We start from the raw sequence: 22,293 nt of genomic DNA on the forward strand, positions 1-22,293 counted from the left end.
TCCTTGATAAGTATGTACCTGTCAGGCAGGGAGGAAGTTGTCGAGCAAGGGAACCGTGGTTTACTAAGGAAGTTGAAGCACTTGTCAAGAGGAAGAAGAAGGCTTATGTTAGGATGAGACATGAAGGCTCAGTTAGGGCACTTGAGAGTTACAAGTTAGCCAGGAAGGACCTAAAGGGAGAGTTAAGAAGAGCGAGGAGAGGACACGAAAAGTCGTTGGCGGATAGGATCAAGGAAAACCCTAAGGCTTTCTATAGGTATATCAGGAACAAAAGAATGACTCGAGTAAGATTAGGGCCAATCAAGGATAGTAGTGGAAAGTTGTGTGTGGAATCAGAGGAGATAGGGGAAGCATTAAATGGATATTTTTCGTCAGTGTTTACACTGGAGAAAGACAATGTTGTCGAGGAGAACACTCAGGTTCAGTCGACCAGGCTAGATGGAATTGAGGTTCAAAAGGAGGAGGTGTTAGCAATTTTAGAAAATGTCAAAATAGACAAGTCCCCTGGGCCAGATGGGATTTATCCTAGGATTCTCTGGGAAGCCAGGGAGGAGATTGCTGAGCCTTTGTCCTTGATCTTTATGTCGTCTTTGTCGACAGGAATAGTGCCGGAAGACTGGAGGATAGCAAATGTTGTCCCCTTGTTCAAGAAGGGGAGTAGAGACAACCCTGGTAATTATAGACCTGTGAGCCTTACTTCGGTTGTGGGTAAAATGTTGGAAAAGGTTATAAGAGATAGGGTTTATAATCATCTTGAAAAGAACAAGTTGATTAGCGATACTCAACACGGTTTTGTGAAGGGTAGGTCATGTCTCACAAACCTTATTGAGTTTTTTGAGAAGGTGACCAAACAGGTGGATCAGGGTAAAGCTGTTGATGTGGTGTATATGGATTTCAGTAAGGCGTTTGATAAGGTTCCCCACGGTAGGCTATTGCAGAAAATAAGGAAGTATGGAATTGAAGGTGATTTAGCGGTTTGGATCAGTAATTGGCTAGCTGAAAGAAGACAGAGGGTGGTGGTTGATGGCAAATGTTCATCCTGGAGTTCAGTTACTAGTGGTGTACCGCAAGGATCTGTTTTGGGGCCACTGCTGTTTGTAATTTTTATAAATGACCTGGAAGAGGGTGTAGAAGGATGGGTTAGTAAATTTGCAGATGACACGAAGGTCGGTGGAGTTGTGGATCGTGCTGAAGGATGTTATAGGATACAGAGGGACATAGATAAGCTGCAGAGCTGGGCTGAGAGGTGGCAGATGGAGTTTAATGCGGAAAAGTGTGAGGTGGTTCACTTTGGAAGGAGTAACAGGAATGCAGAGTACTGGGCTAATGGCAAGATTCTTGGTAGTGTAGATGAACAGAGAGATCTCGGCATCCAGGTACATAAATCCCTGAAAGTTGCCACCCAGGTTAATAGGGCTGTTAAGAAGGCATATGGTGTGCTAGCCTTTATAAGCAGGGGGATTGAGTTTCGGAACCACAAGGTCATGCTGCAGCTGTACATAACTCTGGTGCGGCCACACCTGGAGTACTGCGTGCAGTTCTGGTCACCACATTATAGGAAGGATGTGGAAGCTTTGGAAAGGGTTCAGAGGAGATTTACTAGGATGTTGCCTGGTATGGAGGGAAGGTCTTACGAGGAAAGGCTCAGGGAATTGAGGTTGTTTTCGTTAGAGAGGAGAAGGCTGAGAGGTGACTTAATAGAGACATATAAGATAGTCAGAGGGTTAGATAGGGTGGACAGTGAGAGTCTTTTTCCTCGGATGGTGATGACCAACACGAGGGGACATAGCTTTAAATTGAGGGGTGAGAGATATAGGACAGATGTCAGAGGCAGTTTCTTTACTCAGAGAGTAGTAGGGGTGTGGAACGCCCTGCCTGCAATAGTAGTAGACTCGCCAACTTTAAGGGTATTTAAGTGGTCACTGGATAGACATATGGATGAAAATGGAATAGTGTAGGTCAGATAGGCTTCAGATGGTTTCACAGGTCGGCGCAACATCGAGGGCCGAAGGGCCCGTACTGCGCTGTAGTGTTCTATGTTCTATGTTCTATAAGCACACTGACAATTGGAACTGAATCACTGAATGGTCACAGATAGAGGCAGCTACACCACAGAGTGCAGTGGAACCACCCAGAGAAACACACTGACAATTGCAACTGAATCACTGAATGGTCACAGTTACAGAGGCAGCTACATCTCAGTGTGCAGTGGACCCACACAGAGAAACACACTGACAATTGGAACTGAATCACTGAATGGTCACAGTGGTGTGAGGGTTATCACTGTAACAATCTGAGATCTAGAGATGGGACTCATGTTTCCTGAGTGGACAGCATCCTTTCTGTTAATGTTAGCTGACCAATGTGATCAACACAGTTCAGTGTTTGGAAAGTGGTCACTCACTCAAAAAATAATATTTTATTTCACTGAACACAATATCGTAATCTTTTTGTTCATATATTTCTAATAATAACGTGTACAATTTCACAACCTCAATATCCCTGATGTGGTCCCCCAGGGTATAAATTAAATGCTTTGGGAACATATAACCTCGGAGTTTCAGACACAGAGACTGACACCAGCACGAAAGGACACATCACTTCATACTGAAAATGCATAATCCAATTTATACTGCTGAGAAAATATTCTACCCAATCGTTGCTATCGTTGGTGTTCCTGGTAAGTGACTATCACCATTGAACTGTAAATCTGTATGTGAGCGGCTCTCTGATTTGAAACTCTGAGTGAAAATGTTTAATCCTGATCTCGTGCTCACTGTGATACAGACACCTGATCAACAATATCATTGTCAAATGTCTTTAAGCATGTCAATGGTTTGAATCCCTTCCATCAACTCACAATAAACCTCTGTTTGTTACTCACTGGATCTCTGACCGGTGAAGTTATTATATTGAGTGGGATCTTGTATAATGTTAGATTGGATCTCAGTGAAGGCAATTTCTCTGAAGGGAGGTTTAGGAGGAGAAATAATTAAAGCACACTGCGTGTGGGTCATTAACCAGAGTGGAATATCTGACATTGGTGAACAAGGATTACTGGAAGTATCTCAGTGTAGGATTGTACTGAGTGTGGGTCTCTCACCAGAGTGGAATATCTGATCTAATTATCTCTCTATTTCTGCGGCTATCTGTCCATGTGGAATTGTATTGTGTGTGGATCAGTAACTGGACTGACATTAGTTAGTTCTATTTTGAAATTATGTATTTTATTGATGAGTTGTCGCTCCATTCTGTGGAGTTCTCTCTGTGAGTTTTAACTTTGGAATAGGTTGAAAACAGGAAGAGTTTGAAAATGAAATGAAAATGAAAATTGCTTATTGTCACGAGTAGGCTTCAATGAAGTCACTGTGAAAAGCCCCTAGTCGCCACATCCCGGCGCCTGTCGGGGAGGCTGGTACAGGAATAGAACCGTGCTGCTTGGCCTGCTTGGTTTGCTTTAAAGCCAGCGATTTAGCCCAGTGAGCTACACCACCTCCAGTGAGCTAAACCAGCCCCTCGTGAGCTAAACCAGCTCATGTTTGGCTGGGTTTTGAAGATGTTTGATATTCATTGTATGAAGTGAAATGTCCCTATCTCTGTTTTCTATTGACCTACTCCAACAGGAACAAACATGACCCAAACTTCAATATTTCATAAAACCCACAACAGTGCAGTATTCCAATAGGTTTTGTGATATTTTCTCATTTCTATTCATTCTGAAATGAACTCACATGTTTGATCAATTGTTATGGATGTTTTTAAACTGTGTTTCTGCTTCACACGAATTGTGAATCTATTCACCTGAACCCAGAAACCCCTCCAGTCCATTCACACACTTGTTTTCCAAGGAGTGATTGCGGGACTTATTGTTCTGATCAAAATGCAGCAGCGGACATTGATCTGTCGGGAAATTAATTTCCCGTTGAAATACACACTTTGGAAATTCATAATTACTGATAATGTGTTCCTGTAATTAGTTGTATTCTTCCTCTGTATTCACTATCACTCTCAATTTGATTTTGTCTGTAAATTGTGTAATTATCGTTCTGCTTCCCGATTCCATACTGGTGATGGGAATGGTGAAGGAGAGTGATCCCAGTGCTGATCCTTGTGGGACACCACTTCCCACCTTCCACCAATCAGCCTAAATCCCTTAAACTCCTCTCCCTGTTTTGTGTGTGTGTCGCCAGCATGTGTCCATTCTGCTGCTGTGTCCCCTAACTCCACTGGCTCTGAGATTACCCATGAGTCTGTTATTCGGATCTTACTGACGGCCTTTAGAAACTCAAATTGTTTAACATCTGTTATACTACTCAGATCTATTATTTCTGATAGTTATTACAATAATTGGATGAAATGTGTCAGGAATAATGTTGACTTTGGAATATGTGCCGACTATTTAGTAGACTCTGTGTTACTGGATTTCTTAAACTCAGACGTCTAATTCAATTTTTCCTACTGTTGACATTGTGACTGGAAGATTTTATTATATTCTGTTGTAAATTCAAGAATAACAGAGACCGACTTCTGCTTTTCAATTCTTTGGTAATTATTCTGATGGTGATCAGTGAGTAGATAATATTGTCTCTGCTATTTCTCTCTATTTTATGAATATTTGTTGCTGAAATCCATCTGCCTCCAGTAATCTCCCTCTACCTGGACCCCACCCTCTGGCCTCCTCCCTCTGGCCTCCTATCAGCTCTTGATCTTTTCATTGAGATCTGTCAGTGAAATGAAATGAAAATGAAAATCGCTTATTGTCACGAGTATCCTTCAATGAAGTTACTGTGAAAAGCCCCTAGTCGCCACATTCCGGCGCCTGTCCGGGGAGGCTGGTACGGGAATCGAACCGTGCTGCTGGCCTGCTTTATAAGCCAACGATTTAGCCTTGTGAGCTAAACCAGCCCCTAAACCAGTGCGACACGACCGTCTCAATTTCTCTGTGCCTCTCACCAACTCTATCCTGACTCACTCGAATCTTGCTCCAATCCTCTCTCTAATAGCCAACCCTGGCCTGGTTACCTGAGCTGACCACAAGGGTTTGTGCCATTATTGTCTGGTGTACTGACTTATTCCTCACAGAGACTGGCCGTCAACTCTCAGGCCCATCCTGCTACCTCCTCCTGGACAAGCAGCACACCACCAAACATCATCATATTGTTCCCAGGACATTCACTGACCTCATTGGCTCTGGATATCCTCTGACCACAGCCTCGGACATCATCGTCCCACAACCCCACACATCCTGCATCAACCTCCCGCTTCTACCTCCTTCCCAAAATCCACAAACAGGAAAGTCCCAGTAGACCCATTATTTTGGCCTGTTCCAGCCCCAGCAAGATCATTTCTTCCTCTCTTAATTCCGTCCGCTTTATCCTGTTCTGTCCCTTCCCAATGACATTGGTGGCACAGTAACGCAGTGGTTGGCACTGCTGCCTCACAGCACCAGGGTCCCCGAATCAATTCCAGCTTTGGTGACTGTGTGGAGACTGCAGTTCTCCCTGTGTCTGCGTGGGTTTCCACCGGGTGCTCAGGTTTCCTCCCACAGTCCAAAGATGTGCAGGTTGGGTGGCTTGGCCATGATAAATTGTGTTTAGTTTCCAAACAATTTAGATGGGGTCACTGGGTTATGGGGATGGGGTGGTCTTAACTGGTGCTTACTTTCCAAGGGCCGGTGCAGACTCGATGGGCTGAATGGCCTCCTTTTGCACTATACATTCTACATTTCTATTCCTCCCATGATTATGAAGTGGGAAGGTCCTGCGTTTGTTTTATTTTTCCATTGATCGTGGAGGATTCAAATAAACCAGGGGTGGTGTCCAACTCCATCAGAAACCCAGTCCAGGGAACGGTCCAATCCGGGGTTTGGTCCAATAATTGAGCAGGGATGACAATCTCTGGTATGTTTGTATCCGGTTTGGGAAACCTGGCCGGCCTGAGTGAATCCGGTAAATCAGACTGAATGAGAAATGTAACCTCTCCCAAAGGTATCTGAATTATAAACATTTTCCTACCACTGCCATCAAACTGACAGGGCTGTAATTCACACTTTCCCCCCCATTCCCCATCTTTAACACTGGAGTTACATTTGCTACTTCCCTCTCTGCAATGTTAATCTCTGTGCCCACTCCTCTCCCAACACCCCTACCCACCCACTGTCCATTATATTGATGCTGACATTATGTTCAGACAGGGAGATTGATTATCCAGTAATTTCCCGCGTCTCTCCTTTCTCTCTCTGACAGTTAATTTACTGGGAATTGTGATTCTGTGTCGGGGGAAGTGTGGTCTCTCTACCTGCACCACTCGCTACCTGGTGGCCATGGCAACGGCGGATCTGCTGTTTATTATCACTAAACCCATACTGAACATGATCGATTATTATTATTTCCCCCTGAGTTTCCTGTCGCTCACCCCTGTGTGCCGTGTTAACACTGGCCTGATAGCTGCAGCCAGGGACTGTTCTGTCTGGTTCACTCTCACTTTTTCCTTTGATCGATTTGTGGCCATTCGCTGCCAGAAACTGAAAACTAAATATTGCACCGGGAAAACTGCGGCTGTGGTTCTGTCAACAACCGGCCTCCTGCTCTGTGTGAAAAACATTCCCTGGTACTTTATGTATAAACCTAGACGGATAATCGACAATGTCCAGTGGGGCTGTCGGATAAAGAGCAGCTATTGGACTGACACGGGATGGGTTGGATATTCCTGGTTTGATCAGGTGTTAACCCCATTGATCCCGTTCTTCTCAATCCTGTTGACCAACGCTCTGACATTCAGACACATTTTACTCACCAGTCGGGTCCGGAAGACACTGAGGGCTCAGAGTCAGGGAGACAATCGCACAGACCCAGAGATGGAGAGCAGAAGGAAGTCAATGATTTTACTCTTCAGCATCTCCGGAACTTTCATTCTCCTCTGGACCGTGTACGTTATTAAATTTTTCTATTTGGATTTGTCATATGTTGATTACCTCACCGATCCTCAATATAATTTACAACAAATCGGATATATGCTGCAGGATTTAAATTGCTGCACAAACACATTTATTTATGTGGTGACTCAGTCCAGGTTCAGGGAGGAGATCAAGATAGCGATGAAATATCCGGTTACATCAATTATTAAATTAATGAGTAAATCAAACTGACTGACAGCCTCTCAGCCAATGGGCAGCTCCAGCCGCTGACTGACAGCCTCTCAGCCAATCAGCAGCTCCAGTCGCTGACTGACAGCCTCTCAGCCAATCAGCAGCTCCAGCCGCTGACTGACAGCCTCTCAGCCAATTATCAACTCCAGCTGCTGACTGATAGCCTCTCATCCAATCAGCAGCTCCAGCCGCTGGCTGACAGCCTCTCAGCCAATCAACTGTGGGGGAGCACTGACAGTGGTGGCTGTGGGGGAGCACAGTCAGTGCTGGCTGTGGGAGGGACTGGCTGTGCTGGCTGTGGGGGGCACCGGCAGTGCTGACTGTTGGGGAGGAGCACCTTGTCCAATCGACCCAATCTCTCGTCCCAGGACATTTCAGCAACCTCGCTATCAGCCGGTTGACCCTCCGCTGCTCTCCCTCTCTGGCAAATATATCCTTTCTCAGTTAGGGAGACCAAAATCTGTAAATAGTACTCAAGGTGTTGTCTCACCAAGGCCTTGTATAACTGCAGTAAGACAACTCCCCTTCTGAACTCAAATCCCTCTTGCATTGAAGGCCAACATATCATTGGCCTTCTGAACTGCTTGCTGCACCCGCCCCCCCACTCTCCACTTTCACTGACTGGTGTACGAGGTCACCCCGATCAGTCTGTCCCTCCACATATCCCAACATCTCACTGTTTAAATACCACTCTTTCCTTCAGTATATTTTACACCAACCTGTACAACTGACAGAAATATCTCAGTGTGGGTGACACGGGGCACACTGGTTAGCACAGCTGCCTACGGCACTGAGGACACAAGGGCCGATCCGTGAACTGTCATAAAATGACCGCTGTGAACTGTCATAAAATGGCCACCGTGAACTGACACAAAATGGCCGCCGTGAAGTGACATAAAATGGCCACCGTAAACTGACCTAAAATGGCCGCCAAGAACCGACAAAAAATGGCCACCGTGACCTGACATAAAACGGCCGCCATGAACTGACATAAAATGGCCGCCATTAATTAACATAAAATGGCCGCCGTGAACTGTCATAAAATGGCCACTGTGACCTGACATAAAATGGCCACCATTAATTAATATAAAATGGCCACCGTGAACTGACATAAAATGGCCACTGTGAACTGACATAAAATGGCCACCACGAACTGACTTAAAATGGCCGCCGTGAACAGACATAAAATGGCCACCGTGAATTGACATAAAATAGCCGCCGTGAACTGGTACAAAATGGTGGGAAACAAGGAGAAGGTGGATCACACCCCAGATCGTTCAGGAAGGGCATCACGGAGGGTGTGCGGGAGAGAGGGGGAAGGGCTCGGCGAGAGAGGGGGTTAGGGAAATGGGGCTGGGGGGAGAGGGGAAGGGTTAGGGAAAGGGAGGCTGGGGGAGAAAGAAGTGAAGGGTTAGAGAAACGGGGTAGGGTTAAGGAAAGGGGGGCTGGGGGGAGAGGGGTAGGGTTAGGGAAAGGGGGGCTGTGGGGATAGGGGAAAGGGTTGGGGAAATGGGGGGGCTGGGGGGAGAGGGGATGGGTTAGGGAAAGGGGGCTAGGGGAGAGAGGAGAAGGGTTAGGGAAAGGGGGGCTGTGGGGATAGGGGAAAGGGTTGGGGAAATGGGGGGCTGGGGGGAGAGGGGATGGGTTAGGGAAAGGGGCTAGGGGAGAGAGGAGAAGGGTTAGGGAAAGGGGGCTGGGGAGAGAGGGGAAGGGTTAGGAAAAGGGGGCTGGGGTAAAGAGGGGGAGGGTTAAGGAAAGGGGGCAGGGGGAGAGGGGAAGGTTTAGGGAAAGGGGGCTGGGGAGAGGGGTAGGGTTAGGGAAAGGGGGCTAGGGGGAGAGGGGAAGTTAGGGAAAGGGGGCTAGGAGTAGAGGGGTAGGCTTAGGGAAAGGGGGCTAGGAGTAGAGGGGTAGGCTTAGGGAAAAGTGGGCTGGGGAGAGAGGGGAAGGGTTATGGAAGGGGGGCTGAGGGAGAGAGGGGAAGGGTTAGGGAAAGGGGGGCTGGGGGGTGGGAGAGGAGGAAGGTTAGGGAAAGGGGGGCTGCGAGAGAGAGAGGGGAAGGGTTAGGGAAAGGGGGGCTGGGGAGAGAGGGGAAGGGTTAGGGAAAGGGGAGCTGGGGTTAGAAGGGAGGGTTAGGGAAAAGCAGGCTGGGGGGAGGGTAAGGGTTACGGAAAGGGGGCTCAGGGGAGGGGAAGGGTTAGGGAAAGGGGGCAGGGGTAGAGAGGAGATGGGTGAGGGAAGGTGGGCTGGGGGGAAGAAGGGAAGGGTTAGAGAAGATTGATAGAGAAATGCAGCACAGACCAGGCCCTTCGGTCCATGGTGTTGTGCCGAACGTTTGTCCTAGGTTAATCATAGAATTTTGGACACTAAGGGCAATTTTTCATGGCCAATCCACCCAACCTGCACATCTTTGGACTGTGGGAGGAAACCGAAGTACCCGGAGGAAACCCACGCACACACGGGGAGGATGTGGACACTCCACACAGACAGTGACTGTAGAAGTCAGGTATTTTAAATACACTTAATATAGGTAAAAAGGCTGTTTAAAGCATAAATATTAAATCCCAGTTTTAAAATGAAAGAAACATACAATTTCCAAACTCAGACATGAGTTTGGGAAACACAGAACCACTGATAAAAACATCACATTCTTTCAAGGACAGGGGCTAAATCCCATGGGCTGTAAGGTGGAATCATTAAAGGCTCCATTGTTCTGATTTCAGGCCACTTGTGATAACAGCCTGAACCACATTCCATAACGTATGCAAGCCGAAACATTTTAGACTGTGTTAAGATAGTTTCAATTATATTTTCGTAATTATAGTATGATGAGATGACATAACGTCTCAATTGTTGCAGATAAGCAACAATTGGAAGTGGCGTTGAATCGTGAGGATGGACGGCTTGTTATCAAATCAAATGTGTTTTGAATATAGCTTAAACCAATTAGGATTATATTGGGGTGTGATCGGATGGCTTAAGACAGATATGAAATAGTATATCCATGGATGATTTGGCCACCATTTTAGACAGAAAGAGAAGAAAGACAGAAAGACAGAAAAAGACAAAAAGAGACAGAGAGGGAAAGGACAGAAAGAGACAGAGAAAGAAAGGAAGAAAGAGACAGAGAGAAAGAGACAGGAAAGAGACAAAGAGAACAAGACAGAAAGAGAGAGAGAGAGAGAAAGTAAAGGAAGAGAATTAGAAAAGAGTTCTGTATTCCTATTTCATTTTCATACTTTGACTTCAGCCTTTGACTTTTAAAGTTGTGTTCAGGCTATTGTCTCAGAAGATAATTCCTGTGATTCTTTGAAGAAAATCAAATTGTCTACAAACTACCTTTTAAATCATTTTCAAGTTGTAACCAATGAACTTCAAATAAAACAATTCTTATTTGCACCTGACAAGTTTTCAACTTGAATTTCTACTGAGTTTCAACAATGTCTCAACAACAACCGGTAAATTGAATAAAACTTCACAATCCGAAGATACAACACTTGGCGTAGTCAGGCAGCGGGGGAGGAGTTCTGATACGACCTTCGGAGAGGTTCGGAAAGCTTCGTGAGAAATCGGAGGAGGACCAGGCGACGACGGAAGCTTCGGGAATAATCGGAAGACAGTCGGAATCCACGGCTAGACTGGGGTAAGAAATATCTTTTTCACCCATTAAGTCTTAAAGCCGCATCAATCAGTGCTTCGACCCATGAAAAGGACATTTTTATAGACTGTGTTAAATCAATCAGCTGCCGGTTGTTGAGACTAACGCAGCCGACACACAAAAAGTTAAGTGAAAGGTTGAATTTATGGCTGATCCAGATGAAAGTATAGATTTAGACCCTTTAGAAGGCAGAAATTTACTCCCTACGACGGTAAAAGGAGGAACTGGGATACCAGATGTTTCCGTTGAAGATATGTTGGGGGATTTTGGGTCTTTCTTTCGTAAACAAGTTGACCTATGTGAAACCTCAAGAAAAATTGAATCAAAGTATAATATCCGCAGAGGACAGTGGTCCTTTGATAATATCAAGAGAGCATGGGGAAAAAGCACACGATTGCACAGTGCAGAACGTGTTAAATGGTCCCTGGCAATTATGGGACAATTACGCAGACAGCAAGAGATAATTACTAAAAATAAAACTGATCATGAGTATAGGACCACTAAAGACCAACTAATTGCAGTTGTTGAAGAATTGCAAGATGCAAAAGCAAAACTTGAATCTGACGATGAAATTAGAGCTGATTTGGAAAACAAAATCTCTGAACTCCAGCAGTTGCCTGTTCAAATAGCAGAAGTACAAAATCAAATTTTTGAGGTGGAATTAAAAAACCAACAGCTGCAATCAAAAACTGAGCAAATTGAATTTGAAAAGTACAAGTTAATTGAAGAAAACTGTGTTTTAGAAAGAGAATTGCGAGATGTAAAATCCAAATTTGAACAGGACGATGAACTTAGAACAGAATTGCAAAACAAAACTTCTAAACTCCAGCAGTTATCTGTTCAAATAGAGTTCCAAAATCAAATTTTTGACGTAGAGTCAAAATACAAACAGTTGCAATCAAAAACTGATCAAACTGAACTTGAAAATTCCAAGTTAATTGAAGAAAAATGTGTTTTAGAAAAAGAATTGCAAGATACAAAAGCAAAACTTGAACATTATGATGAAATTGGAACAGAATTGCAAAACAAAACTTCTAAACTCCAGCAGTTATCTTCTCAAATAGCAGAATTACAAAATCAAATTTTTGAAGTGGAGTCAAAATACCAAAAGTTGCAATCAAAAACTGAGCGAATTGAACTTGAAAAGTACAAGGTAATGGAACAAAAATGTGTTTTAGAAAGAGAATTGCAAGATGCAGAATCCAAACTTGAACATTATGATGAAATTGGAACAGAATTGCAAAACAAAACCTCTAAACTCCAGAAGTTATCAAACAGCAGAATTACAAGATCAAATTTTTGAAGTAAAGTCAAGATACCAAAAGTTGCAATCAAAAACTGAGCGAATTGAATATGATAATTGCAAGTTAATCGAAGAAAGATATGTTTTAAAAAAAGATTTAAACACTGCCACTGAAAGCGGCAAGGTCCTAAAAGACTGGATTCAAACAGCAGCTGAAGTAACACAAACTCAACAAGCAACCCACCTAGTGGCACAATTGGCAAATGCACAGCCGAGATCAAGTGTCAAGAATAAATTAATTCCTCTGCCAAATGAATCAGACGAAGATAGTGTTCCTACAAAGCGTAATACTAAATTAATTCAACTAGCCCCTTTAAAACGCAAACGGGTTAGAGTTGGAAGCAAAAAAATAGAGGAAGAAGGTGAAACTATCTCTAGAAACATATTTGATCATCAATGGACTCAGGAACCAGCAGAGCCTGCACAAATTGACGAATGGTCCAAAAATCTCCCACATCCTAAAAAGGGTGGTATGTCCACATGGAATGGAATTAACAGATTAAAATCCATTTACAGTCTCCACCCATTTGATGGAGTACAAGTTCTAACTATCATGCTCGGTACTCGCGTAATTTCAACCCTTAGAACTGAGGTGGAATTTGCCCTTGGAGACGATTTGCAAAATTTAGACGCTGGTTGGCTAGCAATCAGGGATTGGCTATTAACATATCGCCCCCCCCGAGGACCGATTGGTCTAAGATCACATCTTGCATTCAAAAAAGTAATGAAGATATTCAGGATTTTGAGGACAGATTTTTACAGACTTGGATGGAATATTCGGGAATGACACTTACAGACGAAACTGACACATGGGATGCAAGCAATTTAAATCCATTAAAAACGGCTTTTGTAGCCGGTGTTAAACCTGAAGTTTCTGATGCCTTGAATTTGGTTTTACCATCTTGGGCCAAAACTGGCACATACCGAGACATAGTTGACCGGTGCATTCAGATAGATCGCGGTTTACGCAATCGGACAAGCTCATCAGCAGTGACTAAAGCACCACCACAAGATTCAGGGCAAACATGTACCCTGGCTCCATTAAAATCACGTAAGGAAAATATACCACAATGTCTTTACTGCGGTAAAGTAGGACACTGGATGGCAAAATGCTATCTTAAACTACGGATGGATTCGAGAGATGATAATGAGGCAGACAATTTTCACTACAATACATTTCCACCTCGTGGTCAACCACGTAATGCGCACAAACAAGATGCACCTAGGGTAACGTTCCAACAAGACAGACCCAGACTTACGTTTAAAACCTCCCAACCTTATCCATGTGGGGAGGAACCTTACCCACGTAGGGAGGAATCTTACCCATGTGGGGAGGAACCTTACCCACGTAGGGAGGAATCTTACCCATGTAGGGAGAAATCTTACCCACATGGGGACGAACCGTACCCACGTAGGATTCTACACGATAACAATGCTATGAATGAAATGTTAAACAGCTGTCCTCCAGCTCAAAGACGTTCTCTGTGTGATAATTCAAAAAACTACTAGACCCCACTCTTGATGATTCTCTCCATTTCTCTCTACATGCACTTTTGCAGCAGAAAAATGATGGATTATATATTTCATTAAGAGTGGAAGGTATTGATATCGATTTTCTATTTGATACTGGAGCTGAACTTACCTGTGTTACTGAACAGAATGCTGCTTTCTTTCCCCTGACTTCAGAGAAAATAGAAGCTTTGGCTGCAGGAGGAGACTCTGTCCCTCTTCGGAAGACTATACCACTGCTCTTAGAATTTGGACCACATCAACTGATAGCGTCAATATGGGTAGGTCCGGTAACACAAGCACTTCTAGGTATGGACATCTTATCACAACTAAATTCTTCACTCAATTTCAATAATGGGAAAATTACCTGGTCCATTAGACACATAAAAAAAGATGAAATACAACATCATCCAATTTGGGCAATTGACAAAAATGATTGTGGTCTTTTGAAAATGGACCCAGTTACTTTCATGGGATCAGCTCCACCTTGTACCAAACAATACCCCATTAGCAAAACGTCAATTCAAGGTATTCTACCTATAATAAAACAACTTGAAGAAAGGGATATTTTAGTGCGTATTCACAGTTCATCAAACAGCCCTGTATGGCCTGTGAAAAAGGCTAATGGTACATGGCGCCTTACTATTGACTACAGAAAGGCAAATCAATTCATTGTCAGAAAAGCTCCTTTAGTGGCAGATCCATCTACAATTTTTAACTCTTTAACTCCTGACCTTCAGTGGTTTTCAGTCATTGATATGGCAAATGGCTTCTGGTCAGTACCATTAGCTAAACAAGTACAACCATGGTTTGCTTTTACAGTCAATCAACAACAGTACACATGGACTAGACTACCGCAAGGTTTTCACAATAGCCCATCTATCTACCACATGGCTCTGCAGAATCACATCAGGGAACTGCCTGATCTGCCTTCAACCATTATTCAGTATGTAGATGATGTTCTGTTAGCCTCCATCAATAAAGATGACCATGAAAAGGACTTACGGGTGGTCTTGAACCACCTCAGTGCAAATGGTCACAAAGCTAGCTTTGCAAAAGCACAAATTACCCAGGAGGAAGTTGTTTACTTGGGACAGAAAATTTCCAAAGGCAAAAGGGAACTTACTCAGAACAGAACAGCTGCCATCAAAGCAGCTAAAGAACCCTCAACTGTACAGGAAGTCAGATCTTTCTTGGGACTCTGTAATTTTAACAGAAATTGGATTGATTCTTATACTCAGTTATGCCAGCCATTGAATGATCTTCTAAAAGGAAACAGAAAATCAAAAGATTGAGTTAAACTCAATTCTGAACAAAAACAATCATTTCTGAATTTGAAAAAGGTCCTGTGTTCAGCGCCAGCCTTAGGTATTCCAAACAACGGAAAACCTTTTACCATGTTTGTTCATGAAAGAGATGGTTACATGACTGCAGTACTAGCTCAAGAACATGGTGATCAGTTAAGACCAGTTGGGTACTATTCCCTTAAACTTGACAATGTGGCACTAGCATTTGGCAGTTGCTTACGAGCCATGGAAGCTACATGTCGAGCTGTAATGATTACATCTGGACTTGTTCTAGACCAAAAGTTAATCATTAAATGTCCACATTCAGTCCATTCTCTACTATCCATGAACAGAGTGTCACAAGTTACATCAGCTAGATGGACTAGATGGACAGCAGTTTTGGAAGCTCCCAACCTATATTTTCACAAAGCCAGTCCTGTAAACCCATCGTCCTTGCTCCCACTTCCCGGGGAACAAGGGAAGGGAGAGAGAGAAGTGCATGACTGTGTGAAAATAATAGAGGAAATGGAAGAAGTACGCTTAGTAGAAGAAGAGCCACTACAGAACCCAGATTTAATCCTATTCACAGATGGTTCCTCTTTTATTGGCAAGGGTATCAGGAAAGCTGGGTGGGCAGTCACAAGCCCATACGAAGTATCAGCTGAAGGAAGTTTGCCCCCAGCTACATCAGCTCAGCAGGCCGAATTAAAGGCACTTACAGAAGCATGTCATGTGGCAAGAGATAAAACTGCTAACATCTATACTGACTCCAGATATGGTTTTGGAGTAGCACATGATTTTGGCTAACTGTGGAGGAAAAGAGGATTTCTCACAACAGCAGGTACACCTATCCGAAATGGAAAGGAAGTACGAGATCTTCTAGAAGCTATGACCTTGCCCAAAGAAGTATCAGTTCTAAAATGTAAAGCCCATACACATGAGGACACTATGGAAGCAAGAGGAAATGCTCTTGCGGACCAAGCAGCAAGGGAAGCTGCCTCCCTTTGTGCCTCTCATTGGCATCAGGAATCCAGTCACATTTACAAATTGGGAGTAACCACCTTATTACATGATTTACGTGAAATGCAGAATGATTGTACAAAGGAAGAAAAATGGAAATGGTTAGAATCAGGTATTCAACCGTATGATGATGAAATTTGGAGAGAAGTTCAAACTTGTAAACCAGTTGCACCGCAATCACTAATGCCCTTCTTAGCTCAACAAATTCATTCATGGGGACACATATCACCTCAACAAATGATGGATCGATTCCATAGAAGTTGGTGTGATATTCAAAAAACATGCACAATTGGTAGCAAACCGATGTGTAACCTGTCAAAAGAATAACTTGGGTCCTATAACATCAATGCCTCAATTAAGAGCTCCTGCTCCTGCAGGTCCATTCCAGGACTTACAAGTAGATTACATCACTCTTCCTAAATGTCAACAGTACAATGACGTCCTTGTAATAGTGGATAAATTCTCCAGATGGGTGGAAGCTGCTCCAGCTAGAAAAGGGGCAGCTGCCCATACAGCCAAAGTGCTACGCAAAGACTTTATTCCCAGATGGGGAGTACCAGCTAGCATTGACTCAGACAATGGAACCCACTTTACAGGAGCTGTTTGTAGGGAAGTCTGTAAACTACGAAACATTAACTGGAATTTACACTGTCCTTATCATCCACAATCATCAGGACAAGTGGAACGTATGAATCGAACTTTGAAAGAAAGACTGTCTAAATACAGCCAGGAAGGCATGAATTGGGACCAAGCTTTGCCAATAGTATTATGCAGCATTAGAGCAACACCAAATAGAACAACAGGCCTGAGCCCTTTTGAAATCATCACAGGCAGACCAATGTCTCTGCCAGGAACTATTGACTTGAGGAAAGCAGACTGTCATTTAATGAGTGATGCTTTGCTGTCTTACTGTCAAAATCTGCTTCTCAACAGGTGTTAACTGCGTGGGGTGATCCTCCGGAGGGTGGACACGACCTGGTGCCCGGTGAAGAAGTGTACGTCAAAAAGCTGCAAAAGGAACCTTTGGGATTAAAGTGGGTAGGTCCTTTCGTAATCCTTCTCACCACCCAATCCGCTGTTAAGTTAAAAGGAAAGAAAAGTTGGATTCACGCATCGCACGTGAAGCGCGCGTACAAGTAAAATGTTTGCCGCAATTTTAATTTTCAGTTATTTGATTGACTTCGTGAATGTTGTATCAGAAATGAATAAGAACACATTCCTTTACACAGCTAAGATATATGCTGAAAACTTTAACATTTCTAATTGTTGGGTATGCATTGCAACCCCTACTAACTCAGGGGAGGGTATTCCCTTTCTAACTATTCCCTTTAATGCTTCAGAAACAGCAGAATTGTACATCTATCAAAATGTCCCTCGCTCTGTGGTGACCCGTTCTGGAGCATATACATGTGAAAATGGGAGGTACCAGGTTGACATCCAAAAATCTATTAACTTATGGAAATCTGCAGGCTATCCACTAAACACCTTTTCAGGATGGCACCAACTTCAATTTAGCCCTGACAAAAAACCTCAACATCTTAACCTCCCAACTAATATTAAACAAAAAGGACCAATTTGCCTCGTCAGTAAGGACCCTAAAGGGATACCAATGGGTAATAGTAATTGTACTAGCTATGCAGATGTTAACACAGCTTTTAAATGTACTAACGACCGCTTAGAAAGAGTTATGCGGTCCTCAAGGATAACAGGCATACCTAACCTCAGAAATAATAAAACATTCGAAGACCAATGGCTCTTAGAATATATTTACTCATATTCTGCTTATAATGGAACTTATTTTATTTGTGATGATAAAGCATATCCCTGGCTCCCAAGATCCTGGTCAGGATCTTGCTATTTAGGATACATGGTACCTGCCATTCGTCATGTGACTAATCTCCTGCATATTTCAGAAATGACTGTTCAAAGAAAAAAACGTTCTATCACCTTTAGATATGCAATTTTTGCTAGATTCATTCCTTTCTATTGGGAAGTAAGGATGGAGAATGAGTTAAATAAAATAACAACCATCATACAAGATGTGGCAGAATACACTGCCACTGCCCTAGACAAAATCTCTGACGAAATGCGAACAATTCAAACCGTGGTATTGCAAAATCGAATGGCACTTGACTATGTGCTAGCCAAAAACGGTGGCACGTGCGCCCTGATTGGTGCAGAATGTTGCACTTTCATTCCTGATAACTCTGAAGAAGTTAAAGATTTGGTATTACATATCCAAAAAGAAATCAAAAAACTTGATCCATCCCAAGTTCTCTCTCTCTGGGATAGAATTTGCAGGTGGTTTGGACACACAGGAATGTCCATAATGAGAATAATCCTATTCTCCTGTGAAGCTGGATTCATCATTTATATGACATACCAATGTGCTACGTGCATCAAAGAACTATTCGCTAAGTGCAGGGGGCCAACTGTCAGAATGATTCACACTAACCCTACTGCACCCCCAATTGATGAATTTGAGGTGAAATACTTTTGTTGAAATGTTAACCGTAATATTATCAATCAATTATTTGTATAATCTATTAATACTGAATCTGTAGCATCAAATTTGACTAATCTATTAATTGTTATTTTGTAATAATGATTCTTTAAGAATTTTAATGATTATTGTTGAAATACTTGTTGCAATGCTAAGTTTCCATTCTATTGTTTAAATCTGCAATGACAATATGAATGAATTATTCTTTGCGCTTTTACCTATCCTATCGCTTTAATGATATCTTTTATCTTATTCTGATATATCTCACTTGATCTTTCGATTTATCAAAGGGGCGACTGTACAAGTCAGGTATTTTAAATACACTTAATATAGGTAAAAAGGCTGTTTAAAGCATAAATATTAAATCCCAGTTTTAAAATGAAAGAAACATACAATTTCCAAACTCAGACATGAGTTTGGAAACCACAGAGCGGCTGATAAAAACATCACATTTTTCCAAGGGCATGGGCTAAATCCCATGGGCTGTAAGGTGGAAGCATTAAAGGCGCCATTGTTCTGATTTCAGGCCACTTGTGATAACAGCCTGAACCACATTCCATAACGTATGCAAGCCGAAACATTTTAGACTGTGTCAAAAAAAGTTTCAATTATATTTTCGAATTATGCCATGATGAGATGACATAACGTCTCAATTGTTGCAGATAAGCAACAATTGGAAGTGGCGTTGCATCGTGAGGATGGACGGCTTGTTATCAAATCAAATGTGTTTTGAATAAAGCTTAAACCAATTAGGATTATATTGGGGTGTGATCGGATCGCTTAAGACAGATATGAAATAGTATATCCATGGATGATTTGGCCACCATTTTGGACAGAAAGAGACAGAAAGAGACAGACAGAAAGAGACAGACAGAAAGAGACAGAGAAAGAAAGGAAGAAAGAGACAGAGAGAAAGAGACAGAGAGAGAGAGAGAAAGTAAAGGAAGAGAATTAGAAAAGAGTTCTGTATTCCTATTTCATTTTCATACTTTGACTTCAGCCTTTGACTTTTAAAGTTGTGTTCAGGCTATTGTCTCAGAAGATAATTCCTGTGATTCTTTGAAGAAAATCAAATTGTCTACAAACTACCTTTTAAATCATTTTCAAGTTGTAACCAATGAACTTCAAATAAACAATTCTTATTTGCACCTGACAAGTTTTCAACTTGAATTTCTACTGAGTTTCAACAATGTCTCAACAACAACCGGTAAATTGAATAAAACTTCACAATCCGAAGATACAACACCAGTCCATGGCTTTCTCCCTCATTGTCTAAAACACATCAGCAACTTTTGTATAATCCTGGTGCATACATTTCCGTCTAAATCACTGATATATACCGGAAACTGTGGAGCCCCACTGGAAACAGACGTCCAGGCATCATTCAGTCCTGGATGTGACTAACAGCTGCAACAACAGCTGAATCCAAACCCTGCTGTTGCCTGTGAACTTGCTGATGTCTGTGCAGGTTGTTTGACTGAGTGAATCTCCTCCCACACACGGAGCAGTTCATAGAATTTACAGTGCAGAAGGAGGCCATTCGGCCCATCGAGTCTGCACCGGCTCCTGGAAAGAGCAACCTACCCAAGGTTAATACCTCCACCCTATTCCCATAACCCAGCAACCCCACCCAACACTAAGGGCAATTTTGGACACTAAGGGGAATTTATCATGGCCAATCCACCTAACTTGCACATCTTTGGACTATGGGAGGAAACCTACGCACACACGGGGAGGATGTGCAGACTCCGCACAGACAGTGACCCAAGCCGGAATCGAACCTGGGACCCTGGAGCTGTGAAGCGATTGTGCTATCCACAATGCTACCGTGCTGCCCAGTTACACAGCCTCTCTCCAGTACCGCTCTCACATGTGGGCCACACGGTACACAGTGGTTAGCACTGTTGCTTCAAGCTCCAGGGTCCCAGAATTCCCGGCTTGGCTCACTGACTGTGCGGAGTTTGCACGTTCTCCCCATGTCTGCGCAGGTTTCCTCCGGGTGTCCAGTTTCCTCCCACAAGTCAAAAAATGTGTAGATTACATGGATTGGCCATGCTAAATTGCCCTGAGTGTCCAAAAAGGTTAGGTGGGGTTATGGGTTAGGTTGGAGGTATGGGCTGAAGCAAGCTGCTCTTTGCAAGGGCCGGTGCACTCGATGGGCCGAATGCTCTCCTTCTGCACTATAAATTCTATGATTCTGTTTCAGTGTGAACTCGTTGGTGTTTCTGCAGATTCGGTTTACCTTTAAATCTCTTTTCTCAGTCAGAACATTAAAAAAGTTTCTGATCAATGTGAACAAATCGGTGTGTCATCGAGTGGGATGACTGAGTAAATTTCTTGTCACACACGGGGCACGTGTACAGCCTCTGCCCAGTGTGAACTCCTGGGGTTGCAGAAGCTGGGATGAACATGTGAATCTCTTCTCATACACGGAGTAGGTGAATGACCTCCCCCAGTGTGAGTGCGTTGATGTGTCAGTAACTCCTTTCTGCGTTCAAAGCTCTTCTCAGTCAGCACATTTAAAAGGTCTCTGATCAGTATGAACAAGTTGGTGCTCCAGGAGGTGGTATGACTGAGTGAATCCCTTCCCACACACGGAGCAGGTGAATGGCCTCTCCCCAGTGTGTTTGCGCTGGTGTCTCAGTAAACTCATTTTACTTTTGAAGCTCTTCTCACAGTCAGAACATTTAAAACGTCTCTGATCAGTATGAACAAGTTGGTGTCTAAGGAGATCTGATGACTGAGTGAATCCCGTCCCACACACGGAGCAGTGTGAGTACGTTGATGTCTCAGTAAATTCATTTTACTTTTAAAACTCTTCTCACAGTAAGCACATTTAAAAGGTCTCTGATCAGTATGAACAAGTTGGTGTTTCAGGAGGGACGATGACTGAGTGAATCCCTTCCCACACACAGAGCAGGTGAATGGCCTCTCCCCAGTGTGAGTGCGTTGGTGTTTCAGTAAATTCATTTTACTTTTAAAACTCTTCTCACAGTCAGCACATTTAAAAGGTCTCTGATCAGTATGAACAAGTTGGTGGCTGAGGAGGGAGGATGACTGAGTGAATCCCTTCCCACACACGGAGGTGAATGGCTTCTCTCCAGTGTGAGTGCGTTGATGTGTCAGTAATTCCTTTCTGCTTTTAAAGCTCATCTCACAGTCAGCACATTTAAAAGGTCTCTGATCAGTATGAACAAGTTGGTGTGTCAGGAGGCATGATGACCTAGTGAATCCCTTCCCACATATGGAGCAGGTGAACGGCCTTTCCCCAGTGTGAATATGTCGATGAGTTTCCAATACAGATGGGGAATTGAATCCCATCCCACAGTCCCTGCATTTCCACGGTTTCTCCATGGGTATTGACAAGTTATCAGGTGCAGGTGGGATCCAGATTTGAGGTCACTATCAGATCAGCCGTGATGTTGTTAAATGTAGAACAGGCTCACGGGGCTGAATGTCCTATTGCTGCTTCTTGATTCCTTTGGTGCGAATGTCCTTATGTCTCTCCAACTTGGATCATCAGATGAAGCCAGAGTACGGTGTCTCCCTGATGTAAATGTTGCAACTTAATTTCATGCTTTGTGATCGGCTAAAGCTCAGTTCCAGCTAACTGTGGAAAATTACTTAGATGTCTGTGTCTCGGTGCTTTTCCAATCAACAGTGATTTTCGAAATTTTTTCCAAAAGACACAAAGCAAACATTTCTCCTTGCACGTTGAAAGGCCGGTCCTGATTAATCACGTGACTCTGTCAGATCTCGACATGATATTTGCATCTGCAAATATTCTGTAAAAGCAGATTACGTTGAAATATTGTGAAATATGAATACAATCGGCATTCTGTCCAATTTGCTGCTTCAATCCTCTCCAAC

At 43.2% G+C, this 22,293-nt stretch overlaps 1 protein-coding gene across 2 annotated transcripts; it reads left to right on the forward strand.

The window, feature by feature from the left end:
• Positions 1–10,563: 10,563 nt before the first annotated feature.
• Positions 10,564–18,516, forward strand: LOC119959943 (endogenous retrovirus group PABLB member 1 Env polyprotein-like). Of its 2 annotated transcripts, none has more exons than XM_038787928.1 (2): positions 10,564–10,787; positions 16,854–18,516. In XM_038787928.1, the coding sequence occupies exon 2, from the start codon at positions 17,062–17,064 to the stop codon at positions 18,421–18,423; it is 1,362 nt and encodes a 453-aa protein (XP_038643856.1). In that variant the 5' UTR covers positions 10,564–10,787; positions 16,854–17,061; the 3' UTR covers positions 18,424–18,516. The 2 variants fall into 2 exon arrangements, with proteins under 2 accessions (XP_038643856.1, XP_038643857.1); XM_038787929.1 differs by lacking the exon at positions 10,564–10,787 and adding an exon at positions 13,809–13,895.
• The last annotated feature ends 3,777 nt before the right edge of the window (positions 18,517–22,293 follow it).

The sequence above is a fragment of the Scyliorhinus canicula genome, unplaced genomic scaffold, assembly GCF_902713615.1.
Source record: "Scyliorhinus canicula unplaced genomic scaffold, sScyCan1.1, whole genome shotgun sequence".
NCBI lineage: Eukaryota > Metazoa > Chordata > Chondrichthyes > Carcharhiniformes > Scyliorhinidae > Scyliorhinus > Scyliorhinus canicula.

What these genes read in the sequence shown, in the direction of transcription:
- LOC119959943 (XM_038787928.1), top strand. Translation starts at nt 17,062, where the DNA reads ATGTTTGCCGCAATTTTAATTTTCAGTTATTTGATTGACTTCGTGAAT.